Source organism: Ascaphus truei, chromosome 4 (genome assembly GCF_040206685.1).
Source record: "Ascaphus truei isolate aAscTru1 chromosome 4, aAscTru1.hap1, whole genome shotgun sequence".
Taxonomy (NCBI): Eukaryota; Metazoa; Chordata; class Amphibia; order Anura; family Ascaphidae; genus Ascaphus; species Ascaphus truei.
Genome location: NC_134486.1, coordinates 50,936,415 through 50,955,819, shown reverse-complemented (window position 1 = coordinate 50,955,819; position 19,405 = coordinate 50,936,415). Strand labels below are relative to the sequence as shown.

At 39.7% G+C, this 19,405-nt stretch overlaps 1 protein-coding gene across 2 annotated transcripts; it reads left to right on the top strand.

Moving 5' to 3' along the window:
- Positions 1–7,782: 7,782 nt before the first annotated feature.
- On the top strand, positions 7,783–16,800 carry KCNG3 (potassium voltage-gated channel modifier subfamily G member 3). 2 transcript variants are annotated; one of them, XM_075595753.1, is made up of 2 exons: positions 7,783–8,829; positions 12,960–16,800. In XM_075595753.1, the coding sequence occupies exons 1-2, from the start codon at positions 8,228–8,230 to the stop codon at positions 13,603–13,605; spliced, it is 1,248 nt and encodes a 415-aa protein (XP_075451868.1). In that variant the 5' UTR covers positions 7,783–8,227; the 3' UTR covers positions 13,606–16,800. The 2 variants fall into 2 exon arrangements, with proteins under 2 accessions (XP_075451868.1, XP_075451867.1); XM_075595752.1 differs by having other exon boundaries at positions 7,783–8,859.
- The last annotated feature ends 2,605 nt before the right edge of the window (positions 16,801–19,405 follow it).

The window sequence follows — 19,405 nt, the reverse complement described above, 5'->3', positions numbered from 1 at the left end:
GGAAATGTTTTAGAATGACTTAAAGCGTGGACAATGTAAAATTGAAGAAATATACAGATGTAGCAGACTTCATTGCTGCTACTGATAACACAACATATCGAGTCATAATGAAGAATACCACAGAAAATCCCACCAAAAGTGTCAGTGGAAATACAATATTTGTTACATCTGTACTCTTATTATAATATTGAAAATTACAAAGCAAATAATACAGTGGACATAACATGGCATCAGTTGGTGGAAAATCCTTAACGCTTTGAAGGCCAAGATTCACACAGGCCCATTAACTCAGGACTCATAACTCATTATGAAAATCATTAACGCACATTATTTTGCCTAAGCTTAATGCATATTGCATATTGCATATCCACAAAACTAAATATATGCAAAAAAATAGCCGTTGTTTAATTCATTAGCATAGGCCAGGGATTCCCATCAGGGGGTTCAGGAATCTGTAAGGGTTCGTGAAGCATCTCCAATTGGTTCACCAAAATAAGTATATAATGGCGGACCCAGGCAGTACATTAGGTTCCTGAGACAGTATGGACACTGCACACTTTGTAAGCCCCTAAATGGTACCATAGCAGGAGTTGTATAGCTATGATATACCCCCAGAGTTTCCAAAGTCGCTCCCCACAATGCTTTACATCCAATGCGGCAAGGCATTGTAGGGCGTGACTTTGAAAGCTCCCGAAGTAATAGACACCTTCTGTACACCAACCATACGGTCTACACACACTGAGGTGCAGTTTGGGACATTAGTACTGTAAGTGTGTGTTCCCCCCAGGAGCACAGGGTAATATACTGCCTTGGATTGGTCAAACAGTTTTGTTAGCAATAGTCTGATGAGTAGGCGATAAGCTTTATTATTTAGGGGTTCGTGGAACAAATATTTTCTAGCTCGTTACCTTGTGTTTGCTTCAATTAACATGTTGATCAGCATGACTTTCCTAAAGAGGGTGTACACTCATACAGAGCCTGAATAGAGAAAAGAGAGAAAGGGAAAGGCATATTACCCTGTAAGTAATGCTATGTTAGTTCAATCATATCTGTGGAGTCACACCCAATGAAACCCTGTAAAAGACCTATTTCAGGTGTGGATGTGAGTGATGCCAAGCTTAGCTCTGATTTACTGTAACTACAGATGCAGCCACAAGTATTAGAACTCTTGCCTTGGAAATTCTGGGGCAGTCTCACAGTAAATGCCGCAACATAGCTGCAACATTGCATCAACATTTCTGTGAGATTCCTAATGGCCCATCGGATTAACACAGCAGGGGTCCCTGCAATCCCATTCAGTTTGAATGGGACTGCAGGGACCCCCCGCTGTGTTAATCCTATTGGCCATTAAGAATCTCACAGAAATGTTGAGGCAATGTTGAGGCATTTACTGTGAGATTGCCCCAGAATCTCCCAGAATTTCCCAGGTACAAGTGTTCTAATACTCGTGGCTGCATCTATACGGTAGTGTCAAGTTAAATCCCAGCGTTAACTATAACCAAACTCTGTAAAAATGTGTGTTGTTAGTGGGAACACCTCTTGTGCATGTCATTAGCACTAACGTCAGGTATAGTTAACACAAAGCATATACCGGACGAAAACCAGAAATTAGCACTGTGTTATTGAGCTTTAAAGATACAGTAATAGCTAAGCGTTAATGGATTAGCACCACTTTGAAAAAAAATATATACTGTATTTATACGGCCCTCAGTGTGTAATATCCTCGACTGGCTCCCTGGGGTTTGAGACAATAGTAAACAAAGAAGCATAAATGCAGATACAATATGACAAATGATTTAGTTAATTTCTATATTTTTTTTCTTCTCATAAGTATGGGTCATTTAGTTCAATCTTTTGGTCAAAACATGTCAAGCCTGTAACCAACTTTCCCCACAAAATACCGAAGCATGCCTCAAGAGTTTCCATAGGACTCAATCGTAATATTGCAGCAGAATGCCCAGGCGGGCCTTATACTAAAAGGAAAGTTGGCCTGGCTACATCTGTAGACCCTTTCAGCAGGTTCCTACACTAGCAATTATACACTGTGTCCTTTGTATTTCCTCCACTGCATAGAGAAAAGAGGAAACAAACGGATGATTTAGTCAATAGCATGGGGTGTATGACATGTATGTGGTTCCTAAGGGGTTAACATTTAGAAGTATTATCTGTATTTAGCGCTGCAACCCCCCCCCCCCCCCCCGCACCCCCCCGCCCCTCCCGGGAGATCTGGCCCTTGCTACTGGTGGTGTGGTGCATACATAGTACCTGTTGGTTCCAGGAGATGCTGAGATTCTGCGATGTTGTGGGGAACAGGACAGGCTTTTGGTTGTCATCAGGCTGTGTTCTTCTCAGGTGGAAGCACCTCCATTCACAGCAGGCTCCAACTTAGCTGGATACTGTTCCCACTATGTGCACACCCCCACCCAATAGACTGTATACTTAGGCGGGGTATATAAAACAGGGTCTTCTTTATTCATCCACTGCAGATGATATAACAGTGATGTAGTCACTGGTGTCAGATCCCAAGCTTCTGGATGTACCTTGGCTCTATATCATAATTGAGGCCTCTCCAGCCTGTGTGGTATTTCTCTTCAGCCCCCTGAGGGGCTGAAAGCCCGCCTCAATCCGTTTAGGGACAGACTAGAACTCACTATAATTCGGAATGGCTTCCTTTCTAGTACAGAGGGGGAGGGCACAAGGTCTGCACCCGGATTGGCTGCACACAGACCACGTTCCACCTCCACCCCAGTCACTCAGGGAGGCTGCTTGAGGGTGGGGAAAACCCAGGATTATGCCTGACAATGCTTTGGACTTACTAAGACTGACATGGCAGGCAGGGCAGACAAGTAGCCAAGACTGACATGGCTACATTCTCCCTTTTGTGAAATAATCCCATGTCCTCACTGGGAACCAAATTTGAGGTACCATCCATCCGCTTGGAACCTGAAATACAACACAGAGATTACGTTTATTTATTTATTAACCACTATTAATGCTAGGCAGACTTTAATAGTACAACTGTCATCCACTGCTTATAGCGATGATAACAAACAAACCCCTTCTAACATGGGTAACAAGGAGATCCCTAAAAGATTTAAAAGAACTTTGGGACCCCTCTTAAGGTGTCAGACTAGAGACCAGTATCTCCCCCTTAGAGTCATCGGACCAACCCAAATTGTCCCCAAAATCCCAGTCTCTGAGATCTGTAGAAACTGTGGGTGATAGGCCGCATCCTCCACTTCTTGGAGAGGCATAGCCACCACTAGCCGCACAGGCAGAGGGGATGGGTACCATGACAGTGTCCTGGAGAGGGGCAGATACAGTGGGGTCACCTAGAATAGGAACCGGTGACTGGGTCCTGACAGGGTCCTGGGCAAGTTCCAATGATTTTGGCCTACCACGGCCCACTGGTGTAGCTACAGGGGCTGGGACAGGGGCTGCAAAGGTCTGACGACCCCTTCCTTTGGGCCGGGACAAATACCTTTTAGTATCAGCAGGGGATAGTGAGGTACTTACTACCGGAGGTTCCCTCCGACATTCGTAGCTGTGGCAGTCGTTGGATGGATTACATAATGGCGGGGACCGCTCTCGCGAGATCCCGGTGGTTGAATCCCTCTCCGAAAGTGACGTCAGATCCTCCGACGGTGTCACAGCTCTTCTAGCTGACCGAGGCACTGTCCCGCACCTCGTCAGCGTAGGCTGCAGCTGGAGCCTGGAACAGGAAGGGGGTGGTGTCTCACCGCTCCAAAGGGCATGCATTAGAGTTTTGGTAATTGTGGCACAGAGTAAGGGGGCATATCTTTTAAATGTTGTGAATCATTAAGATTTAGTAACAGTGGTTTTATGAGGAAAAAAGAGAGGGAGGAATTGTATGTAACAAAAGAGCATATTGGTGAGACTGGGTTTATAGTGGTGTTATTGACTGTAATTGAGAAAGGAACAGTGTGGCCTGGTGTGGGAGGCAGTGCAAAAAATCTGTTTTAGTCATAAAAAGCTTGAAGAGACAAAGGGCCATTCAGGCAGAAAGAGTTAATAGGCACTGTGTGATTTGTAGAAAATAGCTGAAGCGCTCAAATGCAGGTGTACTGAACAAAAATAAGCCAAACCACTAAACCAGGGTACTAATAAATGACATAGTACTTAATGTGTAATAGTATGGGTACTATCCTCCTGAAGACAGGTGGTAGATGGTACAAGCCCACTCACCCTCAGTCTCATCGGCAGGTTCCCCTGGAAATATGCAATACTCACATCCTGGTAGTAGGTAGGCAGGCAGGCTGTGCAGCTACAATATGCAATACAGGAAAAAAGGAGACCAAAAGCGCACCAGCACAAACGGAGCAGGAAGGCCCAAAACGGAAAAATAATTAAAAGGGCACTTTAATGTGACAAAAGACCCATCAAACGCGTTTCGAACGTCACAGCGTTCTTTTTCAAGGTTTAAGGTCAGGTGCAGATTAATATAGTTGAGCGTCTAAAGCATAGAGATGATAGCTGAATCCAAAAACGTTAATGAGGTCACCCATTGAATGCGTATATATAGAGAAGATTAGGGGACCTAGAACAGTGCCTTGAGGTACAGTACACCAAATTAGACACCCATAGAGGAAGAGGGTGAGTTGGGCAAAAGAGAATGCTAATGAGAGAAGCAGGAGGAAAACCAGGAAAGAGCAGTGCCCCAGATGCCAAGAGATTGAAAAATGCGCATAAGAATGCAATGTGCAGAATGATGCAATAAGAGGAATGTGCAGTATCAAAAGCAGAAGGGAGGTCCAGCAGAATCAGAAGTAGTTTCCTTGAAATTTTGCAATTTGGAGGTCATTGGCTACTGTGAGTGCAGTTTCAGTTGCGTATTGCAGAGGGTCAAGTAGGTTATATGTGTTGAAAAAAGGAAGCATCAATAAAGACACAAGTAATTCCAGAAGTTTAGAGACAAAAGGCAAGTGAGAGAGAGAGTGATAGAAGGGGAGGTAGGGTCAAGGGTGTTTTTCTTGAGTATAGGACATGAGATGAAAAAATGCCAGAGCAAAGACATGAGTTAAAAATTATGTAAAATTGAAACCAGGGTAGAAGCAAGAGGTTAAATGGAGGGAATGGGGTCAAGCCTACATGTGGTGGAGCTTGAAGAGAAGAGCAGGCGAGACACTTCTTCCTCTGTAACCAGAGAAAATGATTCACAAGCAGTAGGAGAAGTAGAAAGGAGACATACTTTAATTTCCTCCATGCATAACTTCCACTATGCCCTTGAAATAACCAGAAATGTCCTGCCCCCCCAGAGAGACTACATGACAGCGCATGTGCTGCTCATCGTTCTGCGCATGCGCAACACACAAGATGTCTGCCCCTTCACTCCAGATACTAAGCAGAGCTCCGGCAGGCATTGCAGAAGTTTCCCCTCACAAGAGATAAGGAGGGGTCTCACGGGAGACCAGGTCTTTTAACACCTTAATAGCAGGATCATATCAATGAGCAAAACCAAGGAGTAAAACAAATTGCATTTATTCCTAAGAAACAGACATACACACAATGAATTACAATATGCAGAAGAAAACACACTTACTGGGGGTCTGGGCTACAAAGCTAACCTTTCCTAGTCAAAATAGCTCAGAAAACAAAGTCCTTTCAATGACCGGGACTAAGCCCGAAAAGTCCTGGAACTGAACTCGGCATGCAGTTCCTGATGCCACCGCACTTTCCACTCTGGAGGTGCTGAAATCCCTCGACCAGGAGCGAGTACCAAACGTCCTGGTACTCTTTTCGGATTGTAGTTCCAGCCGCGACCGCTACGTCTCTTTTTAGAACTTGGCCCCTCAAAAGTGGCCTTAGAAAATTTCTTGACTTGAAATTACTGTAGCCGGCTCACGTCTATTTCTCTCAGAGCATCTTTTGGTCAGTTCAAATCTGCCGTTGCTGTTTTGGGACTTAGAATCTGACGACCTGATTGGCTGCTATGTTTCTTATTGGATTTCAGGTCCATTCAGAAAATGCTACAGCCAATCAGCGCGTGGGAATATTTCTACCAGCCTATCACAGATTTGCCAGTACTCTGAAGCTGGACAGGCACTGATTTACAATTCTGCTAAGGGTCATGCGCCAACCTGGCACCTCTGCCACTTAACATATTGAACCCCTGGCTGTGCCAGGCTCCTCAGAGTCTGGGGATGGGCAAATGGTTGCCGGATAGCCCTTATTCATGTCAGGAGGTTGGTACTTGAGTATAACTCTGGTACTCTGCCCGCCCTAACACCTTGGCATCTCTGAGACTTTCAAGTCCGGGTCATGAGCAGACACAACGGCACCAAGCCTGGTGGTCATCTGGTCTCTCAGAACCAAGGAATTGGAAATACCCGTTAATATACAGGGCATATACAGTATACTGTTTATACACCAAGTTAATAAAAATCTTACAAAATTCTTCTAAATCCCTCATCCCCTAGGATCCACTGAAAAGATGTGCACGTTCATTTTCAGAGCTCCTATACCTTCCTATAAGAAGTTTAATTAAAAGTTGCTTCAAATAATGCTTAGGTTAATTTTCAGAGTTTCTTCAATTGTACCGAAGCTGGACTTACGAATAATTTTACTCCCACAACCTTATACATGGTTGGAGACACCCTGAAACCCTATGCCGGGTGTGGGGTTTTGGGCATATACTGTGGGGGAGTCCCCCTAAACCAGGGACCCCTGACAATACCTGGGATACCCAAATCCCTATGCCCTTTTTACCTTTCTGGTCTGTGCTGAACCAGGGACTCCTGACATTGAGCTGCAAGGATATTTTCAGAGTAGCATTTTGACTGGAGTATTGTGCTTCAAGGTATCCGAGAATCTGACCCGATTCCCAGCTACCCTTTTGGGGTATCCAGTAACTCTAAAATCCTGCTACATACTGTAGCTACAATCTGAAAAGACTTTATCTGCAAAACCCACCCTGAAACTTATAGCCTAGCAATCTCTGCTTCCTTGCACTCCTGTAAAGGCAAAAACACAAAAATTCTCTATTGTCGCATATTTTCATACAATGCATAGCAGTACATACTCGACAGCCAGGTCCAAGAGCTGACACTCTAGGACCCCACAACGTGACTCAGGGGCAACCATGTGGGCTTGGCCTTTATTAGGTAGCCTGGTTACCCCCTCACAGTCACGAGGGAGACTCAGTTACATATGATTCAATCCCTACAAATGGATCCAGTCTTAATTGAGTCTACAACAGCCTCAATTGTCCTATAGATAGAAGATCATCCTCTTGAAAGGTTTTTGATTGCATCATCAGGGATGTTTTTCCATCTTTTGTTACTAAATCTCAGCAAAGATTATAAATGATTAAAAGCATAGAGTCACTAAGAGATTAATACATTTACACTTGCATGGTATCAGACGATAAAAAAAAAAAATCAATGAAACCCTGGCATCTCTTGTACTCAAGCAGTTAACAGCAGCTTCCATGCTGAGGCAACATTGTTCCATTTTATACTGATGTGTGTTCAGTATCTGTGTTACAGGCACAGCATCCGAGCAGGGAAAGAAAACCCCTTTCTCCTTTTGAGTTACTTTTGCAAGTGCACATGCAAAACGGGTTGCTACGTTTTCGTTTCTCATTTGCATGTATAATAAACTCAGATATTGTGTGTTCAACATTTGGAAGCAAAACTGATTTTGAAACCCAAGCTTATAGAAAAGTACCTCCGAGGTTACTGTAGCACAGACACATGCCCCACTCCCCACCTACTAGTTCCTCCTCCTCCTCCTCTTCCCTCCCCTCTGCCTGTTTCTCACGTTGAGTAAAGTTCAGCAGACACAAGAGAGAATGGGCGGTGAAGTTGTCAGCTACTGTACAATGACTCTTCCGATTTTTCTCTCTGGGTTTTCTTTTCTTTTGATGAACTAAAATGCTTGCTAGGAGCTGGGATGATACAAGAGTTTTCTGCGGAGCGAAACAACTCCATTGACTAAATAGTTAGACACATTACCGTATTCAATAGGCTGTGCTCCAAGACAAGAACTTGTTTCATCTGTTTTCCCTCTCTCTGTGTCCCTCTTAATACCAAACATGCTACACATTGTATTCGTCTCTGTGGGTCCACCTGGGGAGGAAGGACTGCATGTGTCCGGAGATGGAAGAAGTGCTGAGACTTCAAGGTGAAAGTCTCACTGGCTCATCCTTCACCTGAGGGGAGTGGTGCTGAAGGACAGCACCAGCGGCACCAGCTCGGGCTCTTTCGCAATGAACTTTGCACGGGATTCCTTCATCTTAAACGTTGGGGGTGTCAGGTATTACTTCTCCCAGGACGTAATCAAGGATTTCCCACTGCGGAGGGTCAGCAGGTTGCACGGCTGCTCCTCGGAGCAGGATGTCTTGGAGGTGTGCGACGACTACGACCAGGAGAGAAACGAGTATTTCTTTGACAGGCACTCGGAGGCGTTTGGTTTCATCATGCTGTATGTGAAGTATGGGAAGCTGAGGTTTGTGCCCCAGATGTGCGAGCTTTCCTTCTACAACGAGATGATCTACTGGGGGCTGGAGTGCTCCCACCTGGAGTACTGCTGCCAGAGGAGGCTTGATGACCGTATGTCTGACACTTACACCTACCTGTCTGATGAGAGCAAGCCTGACAACAGCTGCAACAAGGACGATCTACAGGACACGGGAGGCAAGAAGTGGCAGGAGCGCATGAGGAGGACTTTTGAGGAGCCCACCTCATCGCTGGCCGCACAGATCCTGGCCATCGTGTCCATCCTCTTTGTCATCGTGTCCATGGTAGTGCTGTGTGCCAGCACCCTGCCAGACTGGAAGACAGCGGAGAACCGTAGCGTGGAGGAGCACAGGTATACAGCCAGTCTGTGGGAACCTTCGGGGTATGAACAGCCATTATCACTACTATCAGTGTCCGTCTGTCTTCTTGGTCACGCAGTGCGGGATGCTGCTTGCATTGCACTTTAACCAAAGAGCATCTGTCAGACAGATGGGAAATAGACGTTCCCTGGCAAAAGCAGAAGTTTAAGGGAATTATCCTCAGGTGTGAGAGTGTGTGTGTGTGTGTGTGTGTGTGTGTGTGTGTGTGTGTGTGTGTGTGTGTGTGTGTGTGTGTGTGTGTGTGTGTTTTACAACCAAGCTAAATATAAGTATGTTAACCCCTTCACCCCCAGAAGCCGTGAAAGACATATTTAAAGTCATTTACCTTGTCGCACATTCCCCAAGGGAACCAATTAGTAATACATAAATATACTGTACATAACGATGTTACTGCTCCTAATGTAGGAACACAAACAGCCCAACACTTTATGGGAGTGCAAGATTCATATTTTAACAGTGAGTATTTAACTATGGTTGTTTGCAAAACTAGTGCAAAATAGTAACATTGTTTGATTTCAGGAGAGCTCAATACATTTTAATGAGGAACACAGCTTTTTGCACCCATTATAAAATATGTATGTATATTTATGCAGTAAGAGTGGATAAACAGTATTTTTTTTTACAGATCCCTAAATAAATAATAATAAAAGTGAACACTTATAAACAAATGAGTTGTGTGATCATTCCCTTCCCCATCACACTTCGGTCAGTATTTGTATGGAGTGAAACCCCTCCACTCTATATAAAGTTGTGTCCAGACAGCATTTACACTACAATTACAATAAGTCAAAGGGGAGAGATTTGGAACATTTGCAGTTTTCATAAAGTTGGAGGGCTGTGCCCCTGTTGTATTTCATATGAAGTGTACCTAGTACTAAAATCAAATACCAATCTCGCTAATAGGGACATTTCTATGATAACATCAATGTGCTACAGTATATGACACTGACCAGATATGCCTGTCATTTAAAACCTCTTGACCTGTGACCTTTTTATTACCTATTGCTGAAGGAGTTTGGTTTCCGTCCACTTATTTTCCAGATGTGAATTATCAAGATTATGAAGGTGACCCTGATTGATCTGATACAAATATCACTGTACCTGTTATGTTTTATTTACATTAGAAGCACATTGGACAATGCATTTTAAATATGTGTCATTACTGATACTTAACAACATACATTACGTGCATATGTAGAAGCAAAAACAGTCAGTAAAGCAACATCTTCTATACCATATTATATTTATCATATATTATTTATATCATTTAGGATATTATTTTTAACAACCTTGCAAATGTAGGCCCCAAAGCCTAACTTTGAAATTCAAAAGGACAAATGTATTTAAAAAGAAAATACTTCTGTTTTTATTGCGGGTGGTTTAGTTGTATTTATAGTGATCACTATAAAGCAAAGAATAACCAGTTTGAAAACCTAGGCTTGAAATCCGAAATGCAATAAGACATATTACATTATATGCAGTACATATTGCTTTTGTTATTGGCTCACATGGCTCAGAATAGGATGGTGAAACAATTCCAAGAATCCAGTTACAGTATTATGGCTTAGCTATGAGTAGCTACTGTTTTTGAGACAATGTAGAATATTTTGATAGTAGGGTTTCTTAAAAAAAATAATAATAGAAAATGAAAAGATTTTAGAAAGAAATATGTGTTCATCCTGAAAAAAGTAATGGCAATAGGAAAACAATATGGAGCAGCCAAGTGACACTGCACCTTTAAGATAGACATGCAAAAGGCACAGTGGTAATACAACATATAATATGCAGCAGTACGATGTAATGTACAGTACAGCTCTGCACAAAACAGACAATGAGCCCTTGTCATACAAAAGAAAAGACTATGGTGGGGTTTGGGGTAAAATTTACATAGGTTTCATAGGTTTATAATCTCAAATCTTGGATCATTTCAGCTCCTTCACTTTTATTGTCATATTGCAATTCTTTCTAAATAGGTTTTACAAGAATGGCATTTTCATAAACTGAATAAGTGCAGGTAGCACTAATATGAAGTGCAGATAATATAAATTAACATTATGATCAATTGTTTCCAGATCTAAAATATAATCATAATATTTGTCATTCTTAAAAGCACCAGAAAAACAATCTAAACAACAAACATCAATATTTACCTTTTCTTTGCAGGAGAATATTATTCTTCAACCCACTTCAGCATTTATTTAATTCCTTGAAGTGATTAATTGCATGTATGTTTATTATCTTGCTGGGTGTTTGACACCTGATGCCAAATAGTGTTTCTAACAACATTGATATAAAAATACAAATGTGAATACAAATGACATTAGCATGAAGTACTGGATTGTGAGAAAGCACATTTCTCACATCAAAGGTTAACAGCTCAGACATTATATAACAATAGCACAACAGAATTGCTATAACAAGTAGACCTTTGACCTTTTTAGAAATATAAATTGTTTACCAGTTTGGCACTTTAAATGTATTTACAGTATGTGCAACAATCACACACAAATGTACTTTTGTGTAGTGTCGAATCAAGCTTTTTTAGACCTTTAAACCTTGCTCTGTAAGGTTTCTGGAAAATGTTATTAATGTTCCACAGTTCTCTGTTAATGACTGAATTATTATTGACTGAGAAGTGTAAAGCACATTCTTAAGGAGAAATGTGAAAAAAGAAAAAATCTGTAATATTACACCAGTAGTTTCCACAAACATTCTATTTCCAGGAAAACTTTCAGATTGGAAATATTGATCTTCAAATAAATGCTGTGCTGTGCTTAATTTGTGCTTAATTTGTAGTATATGTGTGTATGTTTAGTTTAGTTTAGTATGATGCCTTTGATTGTAGCAGTAATAGCAAGTACTGTGAACAGAAATGTGACTGCTACTGTATAACAAGGAAAATAATATAGAACCCTTCCCTTGCAAAATGTGTCTTAATGGGACTTTGACAACTGAAATGTTACTACTAATATTTTGGAAAGTTAATTCCTCATTGCTCAGTTAATTGCTCATAAAACTGCTATTGGCAAAGTACAGTAAGGTCTTTTACTATTTTACTCCTAGGATAATGGTCCCCTGTACATTTGTACAATCCAGGTAGTGTCCTTCTGAAGATGTGTATTATTAAAGCAGGGTACAGTATACTATATGTACTGTATGTCCAACCAATTAAATGAGTATTTACATTTTTGTACCTAATCACTTCAGATTTTTTTTTGAAACTGCACATTTATATTATAATGTGAAAGAATTGTATGTGTTCTAATATTTGACCCACGTTAAAATTGAAAATGACACCTTTATAATGCAAGGACTTTTTTCTCTAAGGATACATTATTGGAAAATAAGAGATTTACATCAGAACCATTGGTGATATCCAATGTTAAGCACATTGCAAACCATTTTGAAATGCAAGCTTAAAATAACCAATGGCTTACTGAGGCTTACTGAAAATGAGAGCAAGAGTGTGTGTGTGTGTGTGTGTGTGTGTGTATATATATATATATATATATATATATATATATATATATATATATATAGCTAAATACTGTAATTGTAACTGCCATGCTAATGGGAATTCATCTAATCTAAAGTTTTGTGCTGAAATATTGAATACTTCCTAATATTTGAGATTATCAGTCTTGTAGAAAATCATTTTAGTTAAATGTAACTGTTACTTGACCAAAAGACCTTTCCATACAGTACTTTAAAGATACTTATGATAGTGATTGTAGTAAAAACTGTTGGTAAATAAATATTTGTATTGTATAGTAAGGCTTAGGAAAGGCATGTATTGATTGTTTGATTATGTCCTGTGGTTTTGTTATGGGTTTGTCAGTAGAGTATAAAAAAGAAATAACTTTGGCAAATAGATCTAAAGAGTCCATATAAAATAACAGCACACTGAACATGTCAGATACTGAAGATTAAATTATCCTTACCCAACCATACCGTTTGTTAGTTGTATAATAAAAATGTATGAACAACAGACTGGAGCAATATCTGACACTAAACATTATTCTTATTCCATAATATCTAGAAATGAAAAAAATCCGTTTAAGTGTTCATAAATTTAATTATTCAATATGTTTTCTTTCAACAGGATAATTGAAGCTATCTGCATAGGCTGGTTTACTGCAGAGTGCATTGTGAGGTTCATTGTCTCCAAGAATAAATGTGAATTTGTGAAAAGACCCTTGAACATCATTGACTTGTTGGCCATTAGTCCTTATTATGTCTCAATTTGCATGACAGTTGTTACAGGAGAAAATCTGCAGCTGCAGAGAGCAGGAGTCACATTAAGGGTTCTCAGGATGATGAGAATATTTTGGGTAATAAAACTTGCCCGGCACTTCATTGGTCTTCAGACTCTTGGCTTAACACTGAAACGGTGTTATAGGGAAATGGTCATGTTACTGGTCTTTATTTGTGTTGCCATGGCAATCTTCGGTGCACTTTCTCAACTCCTTGAACACGGATTGGACCTGGAAACAAAAAATGAGGATTATGCCAGCATTCCTGCAGCCTGCTGGTGGGTGATCATTTCTATGACCACCGTGGGTTATGGTGATATGTATCCCATCTCTGTTCCTGGCAGAATACTTGGAGGAGTGTGTGTGGTCAGTGGAATTGTTTTACTGGCATTGCCTATAACTTTCATTTACCACAGCTTTGTGCAGTGTTATCATGAGCTTAAGTTTAAATCTGCTAGGTATGGCAGAAGCCTTTCAAATGAATTCCTAAATTAATTGTTGCAAGGTTTCTCAAAATTTCAGTTTATTATACTTCTGCCTTGATGAAGCTATAGTTATATGTGATTGCTGACACAATTTAACTGCAGGGCCTTATCACAATCAGAGGACTTTCTACCTATTAGCGAGAACTACCAAATGGTACACAAGCTTTTACAGTGCTAAATGTCTGTGGATGAAGAGATAAAGGCATAATTTCATCACAGTACAAACAGTACTGTAGATAATAGCAAAAAACTTCTGCAAGGTAGCAAGACCTTCACATTTCTATTAATACTATTATGTATCACAAAACTAAAAATACTGTATCTCCTGCATAAAACAGCTGATACTCAAATGACAATTAAACTACATGACACGAATACAGGTCTTGCACCAGTTGAAGGTTAAATGCAATACATATTTTACTCAGCAGAGGGAGCATATTATTATGATTGTATTTTTTTGATCCGATGATTTAATCGATTAAATATAATATGTAACTGGTATAAAAATAATTGCATTTAAGTTAGAAAAGTTTTACGTCTGAAGATATAATAATAATAATAATAACGTTTATTTCCATATAGTGCTTTTCTCATAATGGGACTCAAAGCGCTTCACAATTACAATATAGTGTGCGGCACTCTGCACATAGTATTTTTATAGACACAGTCCTTGGACAGAGGATCTTACAATCTATGTTTTTGTTAAACCGTTGATAACTGTCTACTATTGAAATGCATTTGTGTTTTTCCACTATGAGTAGATATTTTCTTAAAAGTCTACCATTACCTAGTTTGTAAATAAAAATATTGTAACATACTGGAGTTGAGTTACTTGATTAAGTAATCCTATTCAGGATAGCAATGGTAATGCAAGTGTAGTTTGTGATACTGTAACTTACAGTAGTTAACGTAGGTGATCAAAATTCTCAAAAGGGAAAATTGATTTTAAGTTTAGCTTTAAAAGTGCATAGAATAGTGCCTACAAACCTTTATTATTGTCTTTAAAGACAACAATGTTGTACAAATTATGTTGTTTTTCAAATATGATTTATTATTTTAAAAAGTCATGTATGTATTTTGAAATATACCTTTGCACGTAGCAACCAAAACAAAACATTATTTGAAAAACTAAAAATTTAAAATGAAAGCGTTAAAAACAGTGGTACTACAGTGTACAACAAATTGGTACTTTAGTTCCTTGAAAATACATTTTTGTTTCCATCCAAAGACTCTTGACTAAACTATCTTGTTTAAAATGATACACGATAAAGAGAAAAATCAATGAAATGTATTTTACTCATTGTTGCATTGTGACTGTTAGCATTTACTTACTCTGTTTTCTTGAATGGATAGTAATTTGTGTCACTTTGGGAAGACTATGTAGTAACGTAACATAGCCATTATTGATCAGTCATTGATTATTACTCTACAGCAAGAGAAAGGCTTTTCATGATTGGAAATGGCTATTTTACGTTAGTGCATTAACTTCTCTGTTTATGTTTTAAGAACATTCTACCTATGAAACTGCATTTGTTCTCTTTGAAATGTTTTTGCATGTATAAACTGTCTATTACATTGTTTCATTTCTATTAACTTTGTTCCAGTGTGTTGTAAACATTGAAATAATAGTTGCCTTACCCTACAAACATGTTGGCATATATACTAAGCAGTCTTCTGCCATAAGACACCTTGAGATGCTGGAATACATACCTTATAACTCTGTGGCTAGATAGACAATAAGGTGTTTTCCAGTGGCAGAAGGTACTGTATCTTATAGCAAAATACTGTTGAGTAAATATGGCATTTGTCTCTTTCAGTACTTACTAACATAGGGCAGTCTTTTATATAAAATTATATGAACTAGTGTTGATGTGTTTTTTTATTTTTTTTTGCTTTTTTTGAAATGCTCCCATTGTCTTGAAAAATTTTAGGAATTAATGATGTACGGGAAAAAAAGGGAAGAGGCAAATAGGTGGGAGGGGGTCGGACATGGAATCATGTGGAACATAAGCTTACTGTACACTCAAATATAAATTAACAATTTTACAGGACATACACGCAACAGTGGAAAAATAGGGGGGGTGGGGGGCGTTTAGAATGAAACATAGGGTGAGAAAGAAAAGGGGAACAAAAGTGCCACTCGTGGTTACTTGTCAATCAAATCTTACTACACATTCTGCAGGTATAAAAGTAAAGATTAAAGTGAATATGACGTTAACCAGGGTTATTGCACAGGGTTTGTCCGAAGTATGTATACCAGCGTGCCCAAACTCGCTAACATTTTCACATATCGTCAGTTATGTACTGTAGAGTACAGTATGCTGTCAGTTTTTTTTATAAATAATAATCAATTAATTTGATTTAACGTAGATTGAATAGGGGACATCCACTGATTGGGAATCATGCATTTGACCGCTCTCAAGATACAGCATGTTTGACAAGTTTCTGTGTACTTCTATCCATGTCACGAACAGGTATGCCCAATAGTATAGACCAGCGGTGCACAAACTTCCTGCGCTGAGCACCACCCCCCCCCCCACCTGCTCTGCTCCTCCGTCACACCCCTCCCCTCACCTCTAATGTTGCGTCAAATTATGATGCGGGGTCATGTGATGTTACATCACGTGACCTGCTGCGTCATTTGATGTCACGTCTCCATGGCGACAGGCGTCATTTGACGCCACATTGTCATAGAGACGCGTGACTGGAGCCTTGTAAGTAAGTTTACAGAGGCCTCGCGATCTCAGCGCAAGACCTCTGTAAATGCCGCGCCCCCCATTAAAGTCTCACACCCTGCCGGGGGGGGCGCGCCCCTCAGTTTGCGCACCGCTGGTATAGACCATTAGTCACATCGGACATATTCCCCTGTTAATCTGGTGAGCAGGTGGAAGATTTGGTTCCATAATTTGATCAATTTAGGGCACAACCGCCAAATGTGTGATTTAGAACCCACCGGGCCACAACATCTCCGAGATAGGGGAGAACAGGAGGATGGGTACATTTTATGTAATTTAACAGGTGTGAAGTATATCATATTTTGCAAGCATTCTCCTTAGCAGTAACAGATATCGAGGAGTGTTCTGCTGCCTCCCATATGTTCGCCCAGTCGTGCAACTCCAAGTTTTTCCCAACTCTCACTCCCACTGCACCATGTATCTATCTTTTACTTCGATATTGATTCATTTTAATAAAATAAGTATCTTTATATTTGTGTTCTTTATTAATGTTTCTTGTCTTATTTCTATTTCATCTGATTAAAGTGGGAAATGTGTGTAACAATAAACTAACCTTTCGTATATGATTTCATCATAAATATGAATATCATGTCTACTGTAAAACAATCATAAATCGATTATAATCAATTATGTCACTACTAATGCAAGTAGAAGCATTGGTCTTGTGTTTACCATTCACAAAAAGCACAAAACACAAAATATACAATTAGTTGGGACAATATTAAAGCAGCAAAACTTGTGAAATCTCAAAAAGTTTTTTTTTAATAAACAATTTCTGTAGTATTACATAACAATTACAATTTTTTTAAATTCAACTCTTAATGCCCTTTTTAATGAGTTTTAAAGACTCTTTTGAGTTCTATAGCAGGTTTTAGCACACCACGCAAGCAGTGCAAGACATTTGCAACACTTTTCTGTTTGTGATCATTTGTTGCCAATGTTCCCAGCAGTTTTAGTTGTAAATTGTAACAATAGATAATGTTACCGTAGTAATATAAGGATATATTGTAGCTGCTGAGTTACACCGACTGAAGGATTGATTGAAACTGAAAGACAGCCATTATGCTAGGCACAGACTCAGGAGTTTTACAGATTTATAATACAGTAGGAGCATCAAATGATTGCCAATTTTGGTGAGAATGTAGAATTTTACATTGTCATGTGTTTTACATATAAAAATAAAAATAGAAGGAAAAAATGGGGAAAGTAGTATTGCTGCTTTAAGTGAATGGACCATAAGGTGCCTTATGGCTCAGCATGGCTTAGTAAATATAGCTCTATGTTTTACACAAATTACTGTACATTAATCCCATGAATTATCTCATGTAACTTTGTGAATGGTATAGTCTTTTAGCATTTGCAAAAAATGTAATTACTATACAGTCATTTCTTTCCAGTTTTTTTGTTTTGTCAAATCTCTTTGGTTAGAAAGATTTATTACAATCAAAATGGATGTTCTATTTAGCACACAAAACATAGCCACAAATGGTGGCAAGAAACACTAAAAAATAATAGATGCTATTATAGAAAACAATTTTTATTAATCTTTTGAATACACTTTGCATATCAAAATTAGCATATTTCCCAGGTATCTCAGGTGTTCCTTTTTGTGTACAGGTATCTCTCCACATATTGTATAAAGGTTTGTTTGGGGAGATATGTAAGTCACTTGGGACTCCAGTAAAATTAGACTCTGGGTCTCTCTCACCCATATTTCAGGGATTAGATGAGAGTAACGCTACCTTTAGGTAAAATATTCTTAACGCCAGCTTTTTTTAAGATAATGCAATTTACTGTAGTGCTAACTTATCCTGTGTTAATATGCGAAAACTCTCAGACAGGGAAGAACCGGTGCACAACGTCAATCGTGGGATAGGTGAATCAGAAGGATTTATTATATTAAAACATGGACAAAAAAAGTACTGATGCAGTCACTCTAACGCGTTTCACCCTGCGTGTGAAACGCATTAGAATGACTGCATCAGTACTTTTTTTTGTCCATGTTTTAATATAATAAATCCTTCTGATTCACCTATCCCACAATTGACGCTGTGCACCGGTTCTTCCCTGTCTGGGAGTTTTCGCATATTAGTTTCTATCTACCAGGGAGCACGCAGAGCAGACGATTTGTATGCTGTTTACAAATTCAAGCTACAGGCTGTCGTATCATATTTCACTGTGTACCTGGCAAGAAGAGACGTCAGACTGACTGGAGAGAGAGGCTGTGAGTCCCGTCAGGATTTCCTACATGCAGAGAAGCTGAGTTCCTGAGACCGGCTGCCAATCGAAGATGCAGGCTGTCGTATCATGTTACACTGTGTACCCGGCAAGAAGTGACGTCAGACTCACTGGAGAGAGGCTGTGAGTCCCGTCAGGATTTCCTACATGCGGAGACGTTGAGTTCCTGATCCCGCTGCCAAATGGAGTGACAAGCGGAGGGGGCACCGAGACCCTCCACTCGACATCATCGGTGCCTGGAGTGATGGGCCAGTCAAGATTTGCGTCCAGATAAGAGACATGGAGCGTGTCATTAATAGGTTTACTAGATCTGAAACATCATGACTCTCTCTATTATCCAGCCTGTCACCAAACCGTGAGTACTGACTCTAATTGAGAGTAAAACTTTTGAAATATACAGCAGAAATTTTCCTCTGTCCAAAGACTGGTGAGATACTTTTGAGCACCCGATTTTGGAGTTTCTTTCTCTGATTTTGGAGTTTCTTTCTTAACCTGAGGTTAAGCCTGTGCTAATGAGACAAACAATGCCCATTGTTTTTGCATATAATTATCTTTGTGGATATGCTTTAAATTCAGGGAAAATAATGTCTGTTACTATTTTAGGTAATGTAACGTTATTTGACCTGATTTAACACAGCTTAGTTGTACAGTATCTGGTTCCAAGGGGGTTGTTCATTAAACTGCAAAGTCAATTAGAGTTTCCGCATGGTAGTGCTCTGAACATAAAGATTAATGTAGCACGTAAATAATACCAACATTAACAAGTCATATGTTAAGACATTATTAACATAGGCGGTGACACTATTAGGTCAAGAAACTAAACACTTTCATCTTAGA